The sequence below is a fragment of the Chenopodium album genome, chromosome 25 (genome assembly GCF_948465745.1).
Source record: "Chenopodium album chromosome 25, dcCheAlbu1.1, whole genome shotgun sequence".
NCBI classification, from domain to species: Eukaryota; Viridiplantae; Streptophyta; class Magnoliopsida; order Caryophyllales; family Amaranthaceae; genus Chenopodium; species Chenopodium album.
This window is the reverse complement of record NC_137858.1, coordinates 26,054,949-26,076,722: the sequence shown is the minus strand read 5'-3', so window position 1 is coordinate 26,076,722 and position 21,774 is coordinate 26,054,949. Positions and strand designations below refer to the sequence as shown.

The 21,774-nt window shown below is 32.9% G+C and overlaps 1 protein-coding gene across 1 annotated transcript; it reads left to right on the top strand.

Moving 5' to 3' along the window:
• Positions 1 to 11,980: 11,980 nt before the first annotated feature.
• Positions 11,981 to 13,260, top strand: LOC145613897 (uncharacterized). Its single transcript, XM_081668935.1, has 3 exons — positions 11,981 to 12,482; positions 12,595 to 13,064; positions 13,120 to 13,260. Exons 1-3 carry the CDS (start codon positions 11,981 to 11,983, stop codon positions 13,258 to 13,260), a joined length of 1,113 nt encoding a protein of 370 aa, XP_081525061.1.
• The last annotated feature ends 8,514 nt before the right edge of the window (positions 13,261 to 21,774 follow it).

Genomic DNA, 21,774 nt, shown 5'->3' with positions numbered 1-21,774 from the left:
CATTCAACAATGCTTTTTGAATCAAATGAAAGTCAACTACATTCAACAAAGACAATTGAGCCAAATGAAAGTCAAACACATTCAAACAAAGCTTTTTGAATCAAATGAAAGTCAAATGCATTCAACATAGCTTTTTGACTCAAATGAAAGACAAACACATTCAAACAAAGCTTTTTGAATCAAATGAAAGTCAAACACAATCAAACCAAGCTTTTTGAATTCAATGAAAGTGAAATGCAATTAACAAAGCTAATTGAGTGAAATGAAAGTCAATCACATTCATACAAAGCTAATTGAGTCAAATGAAAGTCAAATGCATTTTACAAAGCTAATTGAGTCAAATGAAAGTCAAACACATTCAAACAAAGCTTTTTGAATCAAATGAAAGTCAAATGCATTCAACAAAGCTAATTGAGTCTAATGAAAGTCAAACACATTTAAACAAAGCTTTTTGTATCAAATGAAAGTAAAATGCATTCAACAAAGCTAATTGAGTTAAATGAAAGTCAAACACATTCAAACAATTGTTTTTGAATCAAATGAAAGTCAAATGCATTCAACAAAGGTAATTGAATCAAATGAAAGTCAAACACATTCAAAACAAAGCTTTTTGAATCAAATGAAAGTCAAATGCATTCAACAAAGCTAATTTAGTCAAATAAAAGTCAAATACATTCAAACAAAGCTTGTTGAATTAAATGAAAGTTAAATGCAATTAACAAAGCTAATTGTGTCAAATGAAAGTCAAACACATTATGTAAAGCTAATTGGGTCAAATGATAGTTAAATGCTATTAACAAAACTAATTGAGTCTAATTGCAGCACTACCACAACACTGCAGCAGCACTGCCAAAGCACCGCAACAGAGCAGCAGCAGCAGCAGCTCACTATTGCAGCACAACAGCAGCACTGTCGCAACAGAGTAGCTGCACTGTAACAGCACTGCAGCAGCTGCATTGTCGCAGCACAGCAGCACCCCTGCCGCAAGAGAGCAGCTGCACTGCCGCAACACTGCAGCAGCACTTCCACAGCACAGCAACAGCACTACCGCCACAGCACAGTAGCAGCAGCACTGCCGCCACAGCATTGCAGCAGCAGCACTACCGAATCAGGGCAGCAGCACTACCGCCACAGCACCGCCGCAGCAGCAGCCCTTTGTGATAAGGAAAAAAAAACGGATCCATTATTTTCCACTAATTAGATCATTCATACCAACAATTGATAGATTACACTTCTACTAATTTGGGGATCATAATCCTTCTGTGAATAACTAATAAAATATCAAATATCAAGTTATAAATCATTCTGTAAATGACATACCAATTCAATCTTAATTTGTTCGGTTGATTTAGATCCTTGGCAATGGATTGAAATTTCTTTCCCAAGCCTCTTTTTATTTAACAAATATAGGGCAGACTTCTTTTTGAAGGTATCAGTTGCTCTAATAGCTGCAAGTCGTTTCCTAATGCTTGGGTGACACCATTTAGCACGATAACCTTTTGTTGTGAACATCTTACTCACCACATTAGAAAGGCATCTAGAACATTTTTGCTGCCATCCTTTCTTTACCATTTTTGCCATTGAAGGATCCCAAGAGAACTTAGCCTTTTGAGCAATGATGCACCACTTGTTAGTGATATATAATTTATTAAAGGAAAATTTGATTTTGAATTTTAAAAATTATCATGTTTCATAATGAAAAATACCTTAAAGGCTTTCCACCAAATTGCTTTTGCTTCTTTCGGAACCATAGCCCAGTTAATCCATGGCCCCATAAAATAAGTCTTATATGAAGTTTCAACAACTTCATCCACAACTTCACGAGAATGAAACCTGTTTCATAAACACTGAAATTATAAACAATATATATATATATATATATATATATATATATATATATATATATATATATATATATATATATATATATATATATATATATATATATATATATATATATGTATGTATACCAATTCAATTTTACTTCCTCCGTTTCTATTTAGTTGACGCGTTAGATTTAGGCACATATATTAAGGAGAGGAGAGAGAGTGATAGAGAATGAAAAGTCAAGTGGGGTAGCTTGTAAATGCAAGGTAAAAAATTTACCTAAAAAGGAAACGTGTCAACTAAAAAGAAACTTTCTAAAAAGGAATACGTGTCAACTAGAAAGAAACGGAGGTAGTATTAACTAAGGTTACTCACCGTCCCTTAGTTTTGTGCAATACTTGAGAAGCATCTGGATTACCCGTGTCATCAGAAAACTCTACTTCCTCTTCATTTTCGTTATAACCAGCACCATCTGCATCATCAATTTCCATCTCCTCTTGATTTCTATATAGTTCTTCCATATGAGAATTATCATTCATTTCACCATGTGATGGTGTTTGTTGAGAAGAATGTTGTGATAAAACATTAGGTTGACGCCTAATGATTGGACCCCTCCCATTAAAGCCACTTCTAGTTAGAACCATTTTTGTGTATCTACACACTAGAAAATGAGAAAAGACAAGGTAATATAGGCAATGTAAGAGTTAAATATACTAAAGAAGTAATATTAACTATATGATATAAATTTCATATAATATAAAATTTAATTATCAAAATTACAATAACAAGAAGTTAAAGGCATTAAAAATATTTGAAAATTAAGATAAACCAAAGTAAAAAGTAAAATGTCTAATCTAAAATGACCTATTTTCTTCATCTTCCTCTTCATCATCATCTTCCTCTAATTCCTCCTCCTCCTCCTCTCTCTCTTCCACTTCCTCATGTTCATTACAAGAAAGCTCTTGGGATTCTTCCTCACCTACTTCAAATTCAGATAACAAAGGAGGATTTTCAATTGAAGCAACTTGGAATGCATTAGGCTCAACGGGCGCATCAATAACTCCTCTTGCCTTAATGTTGAAAACAAACCACCACTGATTTCTTTCATTACTACTACTACTACTACTAGGACAAGGAGCATAATATACTTGTTCGGCTTGATATGCCAGTATGAACGAATCATACTTTGGATGTCGTTTTGAATGGTTCACCTCAACAAGATTATACTTATCATGTATCCTAATGCAAGGTCCAACATCAAACCACTCACACTTAAACAACACTGTTGTATAACGCTTTCTTGCTCCAACATAAGTTAACTCTATTATTTCTTGTAGAATTCCATAATAATCACTTCCTTGGACACTTTTCACACATATACCATAATTCATAGTTGACTTGTTGTAACACCCCAATAATTCTCCCTTTTTCAAACCACTTACTTTAAATAAAATAGTGGAGAACCATTGACATGTTACCGCCACGTGTTAAAACGTTAAGGCTTTATCAAAGCATTGCAGCGGAAAACCAAACATAAGTCTTTAAAATAACACAGTTCAGAAAACGAATAAGCCAAGGCTTACAAGTTGGAACCATAAAGGCCCTTATTTAAAAACAAACCAATAATCAAAATCCAAGACATAAACGAAATAGCAAAGCATAAATAAGTTCAACACAAGAATCGAATACTCTCAATCACACAATCCCTTGACAATGCGTTTATCAAATCCCTGAACTTCACATCATCAAGCTAACCTGTGCAATACTGCTCCCCAATAATACAAGTGTAATAATTGGATCATCAGAGGGTCATTGAAAGGCGAAGGCCATGACCAAACAAAGACACACACAAAAGCACGCAATTAGCAAAGCTGAGTACATACAAGTTACAACGTACGAAACCTAGCATGCTCAACTAATTAAAGTAAATAAACATATAACACAAATTTATTAATCAAGACTCCACACTTAAACAATTCAATTGACTCAACATACTTACTAACCAATTCCAAACACTTGACTCTATATTTAATTTAATTAATTTAGTTTGGAGTAAGCAATAGACGAGGTTGTCCAATCCACCAAATCATTTTGGTCCCAAATGACCATTTGAAATAAAAGTTTAGCGCGATGCAAGAATGGGCGCGACTCCATTCTCACAAAGTTAGTCTAGGATCCCATATAACTTTCATTATAAAATAAAATGTAAATACCGAAAGAGAAGAGGACATGTTCATTAAACAAGCCTCGAAAAGCCACGGGCTACCACCGTGTACCCCAACCCATAATTGTCAATACTCTAGAAGTGCACGCTTTTTAGAATTTTATTGCTCATCCATGTTTCACTTTACGTGATTACAATTTTAATTAATATCCGACTCATTCAAGTAGACCATACATAACAATAATAAATCAATTCACTTTTAATCTTATTTAGGACAATGGTGATCACATCACAAGTTGACCTTTAATTCCATTAAACTTCCAAATTATCCAAAATTGTTGAACATAGTCAACCCACCTAGCCATTTCGGCTTAATAATCCACCTTTACTCAACATACTAACAAGTTATGATTGAGTAATAAATAAATAAATAACATTGTGGAATAATTAATAAATTCATTCCACTTAAACCATTCAATTCCAATCCTTTAATAATCCAAATGTGGTTAACAAACCAATCCAATAAAATATGTTTGTATCAACATTCCATACAAACAATTAATCCAATATAATTCAACATACTTGCATCCATAATTCCATTCAAGCATATTTAATTCACCTAAACATGCCTCATAAACATAAATTCATGAATTAATTAAATATATAACCAAACAATTTCCATCCAATTGTTCTCTAATCAAGAAACTAAGTTCGTTCTTTTTGGTACCTAAATATGACACTACTTGCAACAAAGTAGACATGTACGTACCTCGTGTAAACAATCCTTTGCGCCACTTTTAATCACTTAAGAGTCTCCTAAGGAATAATCACCTCCTAGAAAATAACCCCTAATCACAAATTAATACATACAAAAATTTCCAGCAATATAATCTACATTAAAAGTCCTTAAACCTTCCTTTAAAACACGTTTTTATGCTTAATTAATCATTAGAAATTGACTAGGAACAAAAGCCCCAAATTAATTAGTCATTAGAACCCTAAAATCCCAATTTCAATAAATTAAAACCCTAGGTTTTATAATTATAAAATCTGAAAATTATAATAACAATTATAAATCTGAAATTAATAATTTAAACTATCAAAAACATGATTTTTATACTAAAAATATAATCTTTACACTACAAAAATAAAACCCAAAACAAAAGTAATAATTTTGAAGCAAAATATAAGAAAACAAAGGAGGAAGAAGGTGGCTGCGGTGGCAGGCGCCGGCTGGGTGGTCGCCGGCGACGGTAGGGAGGCCCGCTGGTGGTGGCAGCAGCCATGAACAGGAGCAGCAGCAATGGCAGCTGGGGGAAGCAGTGAGCATGGCTCACGTAGGAAGGAGGAGGAAAAGAAAAGAAAGAAAAAAAAAGAAAAGGAAAAGAAAGGAAGAAAAAAAAAGGAAAAAGAAAAAAAAGGAAAAATAATATAAAGAAAATAAAGAGGAGGAAAAATAAGACTAACCTTTTGTGTGGGAAAAAAATTTGGGGATGTATGGGGTATTTATAGGAGAGAGAGTGGTGTAGGGTTAGTTTTAAGATTGGGCCTCATAAAATTAATGGGCCAATTAGATAAATGAAATGGACTAGCTTTGTCTAATATGTATGGCATAAATGTAGAATGGACAATTAAAAATCCTTTTAGAACAAAGTCAATTATCAACCCAAAAATAATTTGGAACTTTAAAACTTAAATCCCGGAAAAACACACATAAATATTATAAATAAAATAAAAATTCATTTATAATATATTTATAAATACGGGGGATTACACTTGTTTTTTTCCATGAGAAAGAGTATGAAAATGTTAGCCATTGATGTGATAGTGATTATATTTTCGAACTCTTGTTAGTGGTCCAAATGCTAACGAGCGAACAATGTCATTTTTGATGCCCTTTTCCAATACCTATATTAATCAAAAGTTCAAAATGTCATTACGTTCATATACTAACATGCTAAAAACACTAGTTAATCATATATTTAATTAGTATTTTATATTAGTTAAGTGACTTATATAATCTTAGAACCAATCAGGATATATGTCTTCATATTTGATCCAAACTTCATCTGAACTTTGGCATCTATGTTCTCTGATCATTTGTTCTTCAAACAAACTGTTAATTATATTAGTATGTAAACATATAGATATGTTACGAGCAACATGTTATGGTACTTTTATAGAAATTTACCTTTCATATAGCTGTAGAGTTTCACAATTACTTAGAACATATCGGTGAGCAACTTTGTAATCTTTTTCAACAAGGTAACAAAATTGACCTTCTAACGAACTATGTCCAAAAGTTGAAGAGAACATCTCAGGTTAGTCAGGATTATTCTTCAATTCACTTTCAACATGTGCACCCAATCCTAAATCCTTCACCTTAGAGTCAACTTCTGCTTCAAAATAAAGGGAGCAAAAATTTGTTACCTCCTCGAGTAGGTAGGCATTACATATTGAGGCTTCCACTCGCGCTTTATTACCCACTTTCCTCTTTAAATGGTATTAAAACCTATAATAAAACATGCTAAGTATCTTCAAATTAATTTTAAAAAAAAGAAAGTAAAAGATGAATTTTATATAATTACCTCTCAAAAGGGTACATCCACCTATATTGAACCGGCCCACAAATTTTTGCCTCATATGGCAAATGAATAAGAAGATGCTCCATACTATTAAAAAAACCAAGCGGAAATATTCTCTCTAATTTGCAAATAATTTCAGGAATATTTTCTTCTAATCGCACCATGTCAGTAATTTTTAAGGTGGTGGCGCAAAGATCTCTAAAAAATTGGCTCAACTCAGTAATAACATTCCACACATTTAAGGGTAACAAGTCTTTAAATACCGCTGGTAGCAATCATTGCATAAAAACATGACAATCATGACTTTTCATACCGAATAGCTTACACTCCTTTAAATCAACGCATCTACCTAAATTAGAAGTATATCCATCAGGAAACTTTAATTTCTTCCCCCATTCACAAATAAGTTTCCTTTTCTCTTTAGGCAACACAAAAGGAGCATTCGGTTTTAAACTCCGTTTTTCCCCTTTACTATTAACAACATCTTGCGCCTCCAATTTTCGTCGTTTACAATACTCCCCCAAGTCTCTTCTTGCTTTCACATTGTCTTTAGTTTTACCCTTAACATCCATTACAGTGTGAAACACATTATCAAATACATTTATTTCAATGTGCATGACATCAAGATTGTGGCGTATCAAGAGCTTGCTCCAATATGGAAGCTCCCAAAAGACGCTTTGCTTTGTCCAATGGTGGAACTTTCCATATCCTTCTGTCTCGTTATCATCACCACTTATTTCCTCAACTGGTTTTGGAAATAAAGATACTTGATTCCAAATGTCCTCACCACTCATTCGTGGTGGTGGGGAATCATTCTCAACTCTGTCTTCAAAAAAAGCACTCTTCTTTTTTCGAAAATTATAATCATGGGGTAAAAACTGACGGTGACAATCAAACTAACTATGTTTTCCACCATTTTTAAGAGTAAAAGCCTTAGTGTTTTCCATACAATATGGGCAAGCTAATCTACCTAACGTGGTCCATCCTGAAAGCATGACATACGCCGAAAAATCACTAATAGTCCAAAGTAATGCAGCCTTCAATTGAAAATTTTGTTTTTGCGAGATGTCGTAAGTCGGTAACCCAACCTCCCATGTCCAAGGGTCGAGGGTTCGAAACGGGTACTTGAGGTAAAATGAAGAGTCCGAGTAACATAGCTTGCAGCCATCATACAATGGCTCTTCCACTGCCTTCAACATGTCAAAGAACTTCTTGTAACTAGCATGTGGCTCTTCTTCAATATTTTCTAAACCACATTCTAGTCCAAAGGCACCTAATACCATGTTTCTATATGGGTTCAATGCATCCTCGGTGGATATGGAGCTGCTACTTTGGGATTCTCTTTGGAAGTGCAGTTCACCATGATAAACCCATTGGAAATAGTTAGCCAAAAAACCATGCCTATAGAGATGCTCCTTAATGGTATCAAGATCTTGATAAGGAATATTTCGACACTGTGCACATGGACATTTCATCACACCATCTATCACGACATTGTCTTGTGTGGTAGCAAATGTAATAAATTCATTGACCTTTTCAGCAAAGGTTGGACTAAGGAATTTTCCTTCTAACCGTTTATACATCCATGCTCGATCCTCCATCATTATATAGCAGTTTCACTAAAAAAATAAATGATACAAAAAGCATAGTCAAATTAAGTAAAGCACTTAGAAGAATCACATTATTTTAGGTCATTTAACTATTTAAGGTCATCAAAATGAAAATTATTGTTACCAATTAACATCATATGAGAAGAAGCGTTCCCATTTTCTACACGCTCTTTCTAATGAACTTGAAAAGGCTTGATTCATATCTAATATATGTATTTATCACTTCCTAAGAAAAGAAATCACAAAAAAAAGCGTGTTATAAGGTTTTAAGGTCTTGTAGAACCAAAATCAAGCAAATTCGGCCAAAATGGGAAGAAGCGTTCCCATTTTCTACATGCTCCTTCTAATGAACTTATAAAGGCTTGAATCATGACAAATATATGTATTTGTCACTTCCTAAGCAAATAAATAAAAAAGAGAAAGCAATTTATAAGGTTGTAAGGTCTAGTAGAACCGAAATCAAGCAAATTCAAGCAAAATGAAAAGAAGCGTTCTCATTTTCTACATGCACTTTCTAATGAACTTGAAAAGGCATGAGTCATGTCAAATATATGTATGTATAAATTCCTAACAAAATAAATCACAAAAAAAAAGGATTTTATAAGGTTTTAAGGTCTTGTAGAACCAAAATCAACCAAATTCGGCCTAAATAGGAAGAAGCGTTCCCATTTTCTACATGCTCTTTCTAATAAACTTATAAAGGCTTGAATCATGTCACATATATGTATTAGTAACTGCCTAAGCATAGAAATCACTAAGACAAAGCAAGTTATAAGGTTTTAAGGTCTGGTAGAACCGAAATCAAGCAAATTCGAGCAAAATGAGAAGAAGCGTTCCCATTTTCTACATGCTCTTTCTAATGAACTTGAAAACGTTTGATTCATGTGAAATATATGTATTTATAACTTCCTAACAAAATAAATCACAAAAAAAGGATTTTATAAGATTTTAAGGTCTTGTAGAACCAAAATCAAGAATTTTCGGGCAAAATGGTAAGAAGCGTTCCCATTTTCTACATGCTCTTTCTAATGAACTTATAAATGCTTGAGTCATGTCAAATATATTTATTTGTAAATGCCTAAGCATAGAAATCACAAAAAAAAATCAAGTTATAAGATTTTAAGGTCAGGTAGAACCGAAATCAAGCAAATTCAGGCAAAATGAGATGAAGCGTTCTTATTTTCTACACGCTCTTTCTAATGAACTTGAAAAGGCTTGATTCATGTCTAATATATGTATTTATAACTTCCTTTGAAAAGAAATCCTAAAAAAAGCATGTTATAAGGTTTTAAGGTCTTGTAGAACCAAAATCAAGCAAATTCGGCCAAAATGGGAAGAAGCGTTCCCGTTTACAACATGCTCCTTCTAATTAAATTATAAAGGGTTGAACCATATCAAATATATGTATTTGTAACTGCCTAAGAAAATAAATAACAAAGAGAAAGCAATTTATAAGGTTTTAAGGTCTGGTAGAACCGAAATCAAGCAAATTCAGACAAAATGAGAAGAAGCATTCCCATTTTCTACACGCTCTTTCTAATGAACTTGAAAAGGATTGATTCATGTCAAATATATGTATTTATAACTTCCTAAGAAAATAAATCACAGAAACAAAGCATGTACTAAGGTTTTAAGGTCTTGTAGAACCAATATCAAGCAAATTCGGGCAAAATAGTAAGAAGCCTTTTGATTTTCTACATGCTCTTTCTAATGAACTTATAAATTCTTGAATCATATCAAATATATGTATTTATAATTTTCTAAGCATATAAATCACAAAAACAAAGCAAGTTATTTGGTTTTAAGGTGTTGTAGAACCAAAATAAAGCAAATTCGGGCAAAATGGGAAAAAACGTACCCATTTTCAACATGCTCTTTCTAATGAACTTGAAAAGGCTTGATACATGTCAAATATATGTATTTATAACTTCCTGAAAAAAGAAATCACAAAACAAACCAAGTTATAAGGTTTTAAGGTCTTGTAGAACCAAAATCAAGCAAATTTGGGCAAAATAGTAAGAAGCATTTTCATTTTCTATATGCTCTTTCTAATGAACTAAAAAAACTTGAATAATGTTAAATATATGTATTTATAATTCCTAATCATATAAATAACAAAAACAAAGCAAGTTATAAGGTTTTAAGGACTGGTAGAACTGAAATCAAGCAAATTCGAGAAAAATAGGAAGAAGCACCCATTTTTTACATGCTCTTTCTAATGAACTTGAAAAGGCTTGATTCATGTCAAATATATGTATTTATAACTTCCTAGCAAAAGAAATCACAAAAACAAAGGATGTTATAAGGTTTTAAGGTCTTGTAGAACCAAGATCAACCAAATTCGGCCCAAATGGTAAAAAACGTTCCCATTTTCTACATGCTCTTTCTAATGAACTTGAAAAAGGCTTGATTCATGTCAAATATATGTATTTATAACTTCCTAAGATAAGAAATCACAAAAACAAAGCATGTTATAAGGTTTTAAGGTCTTGTAGAACCAAAATCAAGCAAATTCGGCCCAAATGGGAAGAAGCGTTCCCATTTTCTACATGCTCTTTCTAATGAACTTATAAAGGCTTGAATCATGTCAAATATATGTATTTGTAACTGCCGAAGCATAGAAATCACTATGACAAAGCAAGTTATAAGGATTTAAGGTCTAGTACAACCGAAATCAAGCAAATTCGAGCAAAATGGAAAGAAAGGTTCCCATTGTCTTCATGCTCTTTCTAATGAACTTGAAAAGGCTTGATTCATGTCAAATATATATATTTATAACATTCTAAGAAAAGAAATCACAAAAATATAGCATGTTATAAGGTTTTGAGATCTTGTAGAACCATAATCAAGCAAATTCGGCCCAAATGGGAAGAAGCGTACCCATTTTCTACATGTTTTTTCTAATGAACTTGAAAAGGCTTTAGTCATGTCAAATATATGTATTTGTAACTGCATAAGCATAGAAATAACTAAGACAAAGCAAGTTATAAGGTTTTAAGGTCTGATAGAACCGAAATCAAGCAAATTCGGGAAAAATGAGAAGAAGTGTTCCCATTTTCTACATCTCTTTCTAATGAACTTGAAAAGGCTTGATTCATGTAAAATATATGTATTTTTAACTTGCTAAGAAAATAAATCACAAAAATAAAGCATGTTATAAGGTTTTAAGGTCTTGTAGAGCCAAAATCAAGCAAATTCGGCCAAAATGGGAAGAAGTATTCCCATTTTCTACATGCTCTTTCTAAGAACTTGAAAAGGCTTGAGTCATATCAAATATATGTATTCATAAATACCTAACAAAAGAAATCACAAAAACAAAGAAATTAATTAGGTTTTAAGGTCTTTTAGAACCGAAATCAAGCAAATTCGGGTAAAATAGTAAGAAGTATTCCCATTTTCTACATGCTCTTTCTAATGAATTTATAAATTCTTGAATCATGTCAAATATACATATTTATAACTGCCTAAGCAAATAAATAACAAAGCAAAAGCAAGTTATAAAGTTTTAAGGTCTTGTAGAACCAAAATCAAGCAAATTTGGGCCAAATGGGAAGAAACGTTCCCATTTTCTAAATGCTCTTTCTAATGAACTTATTAATGCTTGGATCATGTCAAGTATATGTATTTATAACTCCATAAGAAAATAAATCACAAAACCAAAGCAAGTTATGAGGTTTTAAGGTCTTGTAGAACCAAAATAAAGCAAAAGGAAAATTGGTAAAAAAAGAGAGTTTAAGTATCATCAAAGGTGTGCTGATTTGGCCTTGAATCACTTAATTTTTGCTGATGACTTGATGCTTTTCTCTTATGGTAATAAGAGCTCTATAGAGTTGCTTATTAGGTCTTTAAAGACCTTTGAAAGGAGGTCACGGCTGCAGGTGAATACTGATAAAACTGCAATTTACTTTGGCAATGTGCATGATCAGGTTATACAGGATATTCAGTACACTTCAGGTTTTGTCCTTGGTTCTATGCCCTTTAAATACTTAGGTGTTCCTTTGAATGATAAGTATTTAAAGGTTGATGATTATGATGCTTTGACTGATAAGATGCTTGGTAAGATTCAATGTTGGAGTAGTAGAAATCTGTCCTATGTAGCCAGAACTGTTCTTGTCAATGCTGTTCTTATGAGTTTGCACACATATTGGGCACAATGTTTATTTTTTTCAAAGGCTGTTATGCTTAGAATTGTTCAGCTCTGCAGGGCTTTTCTCTGGGATGGTAATGCTACTTTGGGTAGGGCCCCTCCCTTGGCCTGGGATTGGGTGTGCAGGCCCAAGTATGCTGGTGGTTTAGGTGTTAGGAATTGATTTAGCTGGAATAAGGCTGCTCTGGGGAGTTATGTATGGAAAATAGCTAAGAAGACACTCTCTTTGGGTAAGGTGGGTTCATTATGTATATATAAAAGGGCAAGATTGGTGGAGTTATGTTCCTAAGAAAGATGCTGGATGGGGCTGGAAATTGATGTGTAAAGTAAAAGAGGAACTTAAGGATGGATTTGTTAGTCAGAATTGGATAAACAAGAGATACAAAATTGCTGACTGTTATAAGTGGCGGCAGGGTAATATGGATAGAGTTTCCTGGAGCAGTTGGGTTTGGAGTAAATACAATGTGCCTAAGCATTCCTTTGTGGTGTGGTTGGCTATGCTAGGCAGGCTTAGGACAAGAGATAAGCTGATGAAGATTGGAATTTGTACTGATGATCTTTGCTTGTTATGTGGTGATATGGCAGAATCCATTACTCATTTGTTTTTTGAGTGTGCTTATAGCAAAAGATGTCTAGTTTGTGTGTGCAACTGGTTGGGTATTAATATACAGACTGACAACATTGATAGGGCTTGGCAAACCTGGAAAAAATTGGGGAAGAACAAGATCAGAGTAAATTTTTCCAAGCTGTTTTAGCTGCTGTTATCTATCACATTTGGCTGGCCAGGAATCATTCTTTCTGGCAACATGCTGTTCTGCAATTGCTCGAGTCATAAAAACAGAATTTTGGGGACGAGCTCAGCAGCTGATTGATTCAAGATGGAAGATTGAAGATTGTAAATGGCTTTTTCAACTTAAAGCCATTTAAGTCTAGTTGCTTGTTTGTGTTTATTTTTCTGTTTTAGCTGTTGTTTGTTTAGTTTTGTTAGCCTGGGTTTTAGACTGTCTTGTGCCCTTCCTGGAAGGTACCAAGATCAGGTTTTCTCCTAGTTGTGGGCCCTGTTTCTGTCCAGCACCCTTCCTGGAAGGTGGTTGGACAGTTTCGGGTTCCTAAGGGTTTTGTTTGGGCTTTTTGCTCTTGTGGTGTTTTGGGGAGCCTTGTTTAGGCTGTTGTGTTTTGTACTTTTGTACAGTTTCTCGTTATTATTAACATTACTTACTTACCAAAAAAAAAAAAACAAAGACTAAAATGAAAATCAAACACATTCAAACACACCTTTTTGAATCAAATGAAAGTCAAATGCATTCAACAAAGCTAATTGAGTCAAATGAAAGTCATACACATTCAAACAAATCTTTTTGAATCAAATGAAAGTCATATGCATTCAACAAAGATTTTTGACTCAAATGTAAGTCAAATACATTCAAACAAAGCTTTTTGAATCAAATAAAAGTCAAATGCACTCAATAAAGATAATTGAGTCAAATGAAAGTCAAACACATTCAGACAAAGCTTTTTGAATCAAATGAAAGTCAAATGCGTTCAACAAAGATAATTGAGTCAAATGAAAGTCAAACACGTTCAAAAAAAGCTTTTTGAATAAAATGAAAGTCAAATGCATTCAACTAAGCTAATTGAGTGAAATGAAAGTCAAACACATTCAAACAAAGCTTTTTAAATTAAACGAAAGTCAAGTGCATTCAACAATGCTTTATGACTCAAATGAAAGTTAAACACATTCAAACAAAGCTTTTTGAATCAATTGAATGTCAAATGCATTCAACAAAGTTAATTGAGTCAAATGAAAGTCAAACACATTCAAACAATACTTTTTGAATCAAATGAAAGTCAAATGCATTCAACAATGCTAATTGAGTAAAATGAAAGTCAAACACATTCAAAAAAAGCTTTTTGAATCAAATGAAAATCAATCACATTCAAACAAAGCTTTTTGAATTAAATGAAAGTGAAATGCAATTTACAAAGCTAATTGAGTCAACTGAAATTCAAACACATTCATACAGAGCTAATCGAGTCAAATGAAAGTCAATTGCATTCTATAAAGCTAATCGAGTCAAATGAAAGTCAAACACATTCCAACAATGCTTTTTGAATCAAATGTAAGTCAAATGCATTCAACAAAGCTAATTGAGTCAAATGAAAGTCAAACACATTCAAACAAAGCTTTTTGAATCAATTGAATGTCAAATGCATTCAACAAAGTTAATTGAGTCAAATGAAAGTCAAACACATTCAAACAATACTTTTTGAATCAAATGAAAGTCAAATGCATTCAACAATGCTAATTGAGTAAAATGAAAGTCAAACACATTCAAACAAAGCTTTTTGAATCAAATGAAAATCAATCACATTCAAACAAAGCTTTTTGAATTAAATGAAAATGCAATTTACAAAGCTAATTGAGTCAACTGAAATTCAAACACATTCATACAGAGCTAATCGAGTCAAATGAAAGTCAATTGCATTCTATAAAGCTAATTGAGTCAAATGTAAGTCAAACACATTCCAACAATGCTTTTTGAATCAAATGTAAGTCAAATGCATTCAACAAAGCGAATTGAGTCAAATGAAAGTCAAACACATTCAAACAAAGCGTTTTGAATTAAATGAAAGTAAAATGCATTCAACAAAGCTAATTGAGTCAAATGAAAGTCAAACACATTTAAACAATGCTTTTTGAATCAAATGAAAGTCAAATGCATTCAACAAAGATATTTTAGTCAAATGAAGGTCAAACACATTCATACAAAGCTTTTTGAATCAAATTAATGTCAAATACATTCAACAAAGCTTTTTTAATTAAATGAAAGTGAAATGTAATTCACAAAGCTAATTGAATCAAATGAAAGTCAAACACATTCATAAAAAGCTAATTGAGTCAAATGAAAGTCAAATGCATTCTACAAAGCTAATTGAGTCAAATGAAAGTCAAACACATTCAAATAAAGATTTTTGAGTAAAATGAAAGTCAAATGAATTCAACAATGCTAATTGAGTCAAATGAAAGTCAAACACATTCAAACAAAGCATTTTAAATCAATTGAAAGTCAAATGAATTCAACTAAGATAATAAAGTCAAATGAAAGTCAAACACATTCAAACAAAGCTTTTTGAATTAATTGAAAGTCAAATGCATTCAACAAAGCTTTTTGACTCAAATGAAAGTCAAAAACATTCAAACAAAACTTTTTGAATCAATTGAAAGTCAAATGCATTCAACAAAGTTAATTGAGTTAAATGAAAGTCAAACACATTCAAACAAAGCTTTTTGAATCAAATGAAAGTCAAATGCATTTAATAAAGATAATTGAGTCAAATGAAAGTCAAACACATTCAAACAACAAAAACTTTTGCATGCCCCCGGTTTACAATAATTTTATTGTACATCGAATATTTTGTGAAAAGTGACCTTTTTTTCTTATAAAAGTGACCCTTTTGTTTTTTACAAAAACAACCCATATTTCACAAAGTGACCCTTTTTCTCACAAAAGTGACCTTTTTTTTTTCTACAAAAGTAACCCATATTTTACAAAAACGCACTAATATCTGCCAACGTCCCTGCCATATCCATTAGTGGCGGGTTGCATCCCGTCATTGGATTTACACTAGCAACATAGTAATTGCAGTACAAAACTAGCTCCATCAAAATGAATATAATCACATTACTTTGCCACATTTCAAATGATTTCACAAATTTGCAGATGGCAAACTATTTAATTAACAATTTCATGTAAAATACCAAATATTTAATGAAATCAACTACGTGTATTACCCAGAAATAGTTGTACATCAAAACTGCCATGACTTGTACAAAATGAACACATAAAGCATATATAATCCACAAAAGTTACCCTTTATTCTAATAAAGGTTACCCTTATATACACAAAAGTTACCCTTTTAAAATCAAAAATAGTTACCCATTATATCTTCACTCATAAAACATTACTCTTATATTTACAGAAGTTACCCATAATCTAACAAAAGTTGACAAAAAACATTGAAAAATCAACAAAATAAACAAAAAAAGATAAAAATAAAAAATTAACACAAAAGATAAAATAAAAAAAAAATTACATCACAACTTTAGAAATTATACTGGTACTTCGTATACCATCTATTCCTTTGTTTGAAAAGTACAAGGAACAAATATCTTCTCAAAAAATAAAATAAAATAAAACACTTACCATTATAATTAGAAGCTGAGAAAAAAAAAACACACCATAGTAATTAAGACAATAAACTTGAAAATCGAAGGGATATAATAAATGGAAGGCAGAAAAAACTTGAATCACCCTAAAAGAATGGAAGAGAAAGTCTGAGTAAATGAAGAGGAGAGAGAAAAAAAAGGAGGAGAGAGAAGTCCTAGTATCTGAAAGTGGGAAATGAGAATGAAGGAGTGAGAAATATGTTTAACTTGGGTGGGTGAGTAAAACGTTCTTTTTCTTTCCGCCGAAATTCAGTAAAATACTGTACACCGGGTTTTTTTAAATATTTGTGTTCAAACAAAGCTTTTTGAATCAAATGAACGTAAAATACGTTCAACAAAGCTAATTGAGTCAAATGAAAGTCAAACACATGCTCTTTCTAATGAACTACAAAAAACTTGAATAATGTTAAATATATGTATTTATAATTCCTAATCATAGAAATAACAAAAACAAAACAAGTTATAAGATTTTAAGGACTGGTAGAACCGAAATCAAGCAAATTCGAGCAAAATAGGAAGAAGCACCCATTTTTTACATGCTCTTTCTAATGAACATGAAAAGGCTTGATTCATGTCAAATATATGTTTTTATAACTTCCTAACAAAGAAATCACAAAAAAAAGGATGTTATAGGGTTTTAAGGTCTTATAGAACCAAAATCAACAAAATTCGGCCCAAATGGTAAAAAACGTTCCCATCTCCTACATGCTCTTTCTAATGAACTTATAAAGGCTTGAATCATGTCAAATATATGTATTGGTAACTGCTTAAGCATAGAAGTCACTAAGAAAAAGCAAAATTTATAAGGTTTTTAGGTCTAGTAGAACCGAAATTAAGCAAATTCGGGCAAAATGGGAAGAAGCGTTCCCATTTTCTACATGCTCTTTCTAATGAACTTGAAAAGGCTTGATTCATGTCAAATATATGTATTTATAACTTCCTAAGAAAATATATCACAAAAACAAAGCATGTTATAAGGATTTAAGGTCTTGTAGAACCAAAATCAAGCAAATTCGGCCCAAATGGGAAGAAGCGTTCCCATTTTCTACATGCTCTTTCTAATGAAATTATAAAGGCTTGAATCATGTCAAATATTTGTATTTGTAACGGCCTAAGCATAGAAATCACTAAGACAAAGCAAGTTATAAGGTTTTAAGGTCTGGTAGAACCGAAATCAAGCAAATTCGGGCAAAATGAGAAGAAGCGTTCCCATTTTCTACATGCTCTTTCTAATGAACTTGAAAAGGCTTGATTCATGTCAAATATATGTATTTATAATTTCCTAAGAAAATAATTCACAAAAATAAAGCATGTTATAAGGTTTTAAGGTCTTGTAGAGCCAAAATCAAGCAAATTCGGCCAAAATGGGAAGAAGTATTCCCATTTTCTACATGCTCTTTCTAATGAACTTGAAAAGGCTTGAGTCATGTCAAATATATGTATTTGTAACTGCCTAAGCATAGAAATCACTAAGACAAAGCAATTCCTAAGGTTTTAAGGTCTTGTAGAACCAAAATCAAGCAAATTCGGGCAAAATAGTAAGAAACTTTTCCATTTTCTACATGCTATTTCTAATGAACTTATAAAATAACATATATTATTTTATCGCCTTCGTTTTATTGATAATAGTGATTGAACGATTATTAATTCCTTCTAATATTTCTTTTGTATAGAACAAGATGACTTGTTTTCGTTTTATTTATTACAACATATTATGTAAATTACTTCAATGACTCTTAATAAATTAGCAACAATTTATAACACAACTTGTTTCTAATGGCAACAAATTAAAATGTGATGTCATTTTAGCAACAAATAGTAAAACAAGTGTCCCCAATAGCAACAACTAGAAATTTTGTTGCCAAAAGATTTGTAAAATGGCATTGCTAAATGACAACAAATAAAAAATCTGTTATCATCTAGCAACAATAATGAGACGGCTAATTTCTAATAGGAACAATTCAAAAATTTGTTGCCTCAATTTGTTTCTAAATCGCTACAAATAAAAAATTAGTTGTTAGAATTTGTTGATATATGGAAACAAGACAAAATTTGATGAAATCTAGCAACAACTAGTAACAACTTGTGTTCAATAGCAACAAAAAAAAGATATATTGAATCAAATGAAAGTCAAATGCATTCAACAAAGGTAATTGGGTCAAATGAAAGTCAAACACATTCATACAAAGCTTTTTGAATCAAATAAAACTCAAATGCATTCAACAAAGCTAATTGAGACAAATGAAAGTCAAACACAATCAACAACGCTTCTTGAACCAAATGAAAGTCAAATGCATTCAACAAAGTTATTGAGTCAAATGAAAGTCAAATCATTTTCACAAAAACCAAGAAAAGAAAGAAAATGAAACAAAAGGCCAAAGATCTAAAGATGTGGCTTGAAAAGAAGGTATAAGGCTCAAATGGTTGCAAGAAGGCAAATGTAAACCCAAAAATAAAGAATGAAACACACTATCCTAAAAATGAAAAATACCACCCCGAAAATATGCCTTTGTCCTCCCTAAATGGTTCGGTCTCGGATTCAAGATCTATGAGTCAAGTTTCAAGATTAGGTTTGCAAGAAGTCAAGGATCCATGCCGCTCATACAAATATAGGTAGAAGGCTTGAAAAACATAGAACTCACATGGTTGTAGAAAAAACTCACTATTGGTGTCAAATCGACTGTAGGAAGCAACTACCAAACATGCCACAAACAAGTAGAATCCGGCTTCATGTTCCCACTAGTTCTAACCAACTACCTTAGCATGCTTTATCCTAGAATCAACCAAACGTACTCTCAAACCGTGTACACCATTACCATTTAAGAAGAAAAGCATTCAATTATACAAGTCCAAATGTTATTATGTCCAAAGCAAGAACAAAACAAAACACATTGCAAATTTGCCTTGATAGAAACAAAAATCTTTTTGGAGTTTTTTCAAAATATAAGAAACATGGAAAAGCATATACAAAGGTGCATAACACATAAGAATCAATATTCCACCAAACATGATAGAATACCCTCCCCCACGCTTGAATGAGACAATACACTCAAACATAAATCATATAATCCATGGGAGGGGAAAACAAGGAGATTAATCCAACAAACCAACATATGTCCAACAAGTCATCATCCACTAGAGAAAGAGAAAGGAAAGATATTACCGGATATTAGGTGGGTGTAAATACCCGCAAATGACCCAATTTAAACCTTTCAAAGCTAATTTCTCAAGAATTGAACCTTGTTTCCATATGCTCGCAAAAATAGAGGTCAACCTTCCTTGATTCTTGATCCAAATCAAAGCACCAAAGTATATCAAGTCATGTACCTAGCAAAAGGCACACAATAATTTCCATGAGAGAAAAATCTATTCTAAAAAGAAAAGGAAAATCTAATCTAAAACACGGGTTACTTCCCGAGAAAGGCTTGCTTAAGGTCCAAGCTTGACCGCTCTAGTAAAATAATAATTCAACGATCGCAAGAGCTTGTCAAATGCACTACTACACATTTCGTAAGAGAGAATGTAGGAAAATGACGGAAGAAAAACGTGCAACAAGATCATTGCACGTAAGTGAGAAGGGAGGTGCCAAAAGAAAGAAGAAGAAGGATCAAAAGGAAAAACAAGAAAATAAGAAGAAGAAGGGTGAAAAGAAAAAGAAAAAGGCAAATCCTCCTCACTAAAATATTTTTGGGTGGCAACATCACCCTCTTCCTCAATTTGAGACAAATGAGCCACATGCAAATCCTCATAGACAAAAGGGTCCCCAATGGGCTTACCAACAAAGGAAGGGAGAGAAATAGGGAAATAGGGGATGTGGTCAAACTTTTGAGAGAAAGGGGTATGAGAAATAGGTAAAGGGTTCGCGACTCCCTCAACACAAGGTCTCACATCGCCAATGAGGGCATGAAAATCAATCGTAGAATCCTCATAAGAAGAACACTCATGATCACCATCTCCCTCAAACATCCAACTCCCAAGAGTAACCACATCATCTCCTCCACTACCTTCATGAACAATAGCTCCCTCAACTTCCTTAAAGCCTACAATCTCAAAACCATGCATGAATGGAGGCAAATATAACTCAAAATCATCTGTCTCCCATGAAGCTTTCTCAATCAACTTGCTTAAAAGGCTATGGCTATTCCTTATGCACTCAATAAACACATTTGACATAACCTCAAACGAGTCCAAATACTCATGGATAGAAGAGTCACATTCATACACTTGAGATTCATTACAATGGGTGGGAGGGTCGGGGTTTTCAAATTCAACACTCTCTTCTCTCTCAACTCCTTCACCATCACTCATATGCTCACCAAAGGTATCCTCACACACTCTTGGTTGCTCAAAATCACCATCATCATCCTCAACACACACATTGGATTTGTTAATTTCACACACAAGCATCAAAGATGACAATTGGCTTTCTAGCTCTTCATTTCTCCTTCTTCCCTCCTCAAGACGCACCTCACTCTTTTTCATCATCTCCAATTGACTTCTCAAACAATTAAGAGTCGACTCCTTTCTAGGCCCAAGATCATCACTAAGCTCAACATGCCTAATTTGAGTTTCCAAGGTAGCAATAAGAGATTCAAAAGGTGTAGAAGATTGAGGCTCAACAAAAGAAGAAGAAGTACAACCAAGATTGGAAGAATCAACATTGAAATCATGAGCATGTACATCACATTGGGGGGTGGGGGCAAAATCAAGAACATGAGATTCATCATCAAGGGAACGAAGCACATCACAAGATGGCATGGTAAATAATGAAGAATATTGAAACACACCATTAGCATCAACTTGAGCATGTACTTCATCATCATGAACAAAAGGGGAAATAGAGTTGAAATCATGTGTTCTAGGTTCACTAATGGGATCATGTGACAAATCATGGGAAGTCATGCTAACATTAGAAGAATCAAGACATTGCACATCAATATTAGGAACATGATTATCCCTATTATAGGCATCCCTAGCAAACCAAACATAAAAATCCCAAGCATCATCAATTAACAATGCACTAAATTCACCATTGTGCATGCATTCAACTTCATCCCTAGTTTGCTCATTCAAACCAAAATAACAAATCTTACAAGCCTCCCAAAGGCTACTACAATTACAATCAAGAAATCCCTCTAGTCTGTTAAAATATTCACAAAAAGGCTCATTGTCAAATTGAGGAAATGAGAGACATGCCATTTTTATACAAAAC

What these genes read in the sequence shown, in the direction of transcription:
- LOC145613897 (XM_081668935.1), top strand. Translation starts at nt 11,981, where the DNA reads ATGCTTTTCTCTTATGGTAATAAGAGCTCTATAGAGTTGCTTATTAGG. An exon ending in CAAGTATGCTGGTGGTTTAG is followed by an intron (nt 12,483 to 12,594) that starts GTGTTAGGAATT and finishes TATATATAAAAG; the next exon opens with GGCAAGATTGGTGGAGTTAT. An exon ending in TGGGGAAGAACAAGATCAGA is followed by an intron (nt 13,065 to 13,119) that starts GTAAATTTTTCC and finishes TTGGCTGGCCAG; the next exon opens with GAATCATTCTTTCTGGCAAC.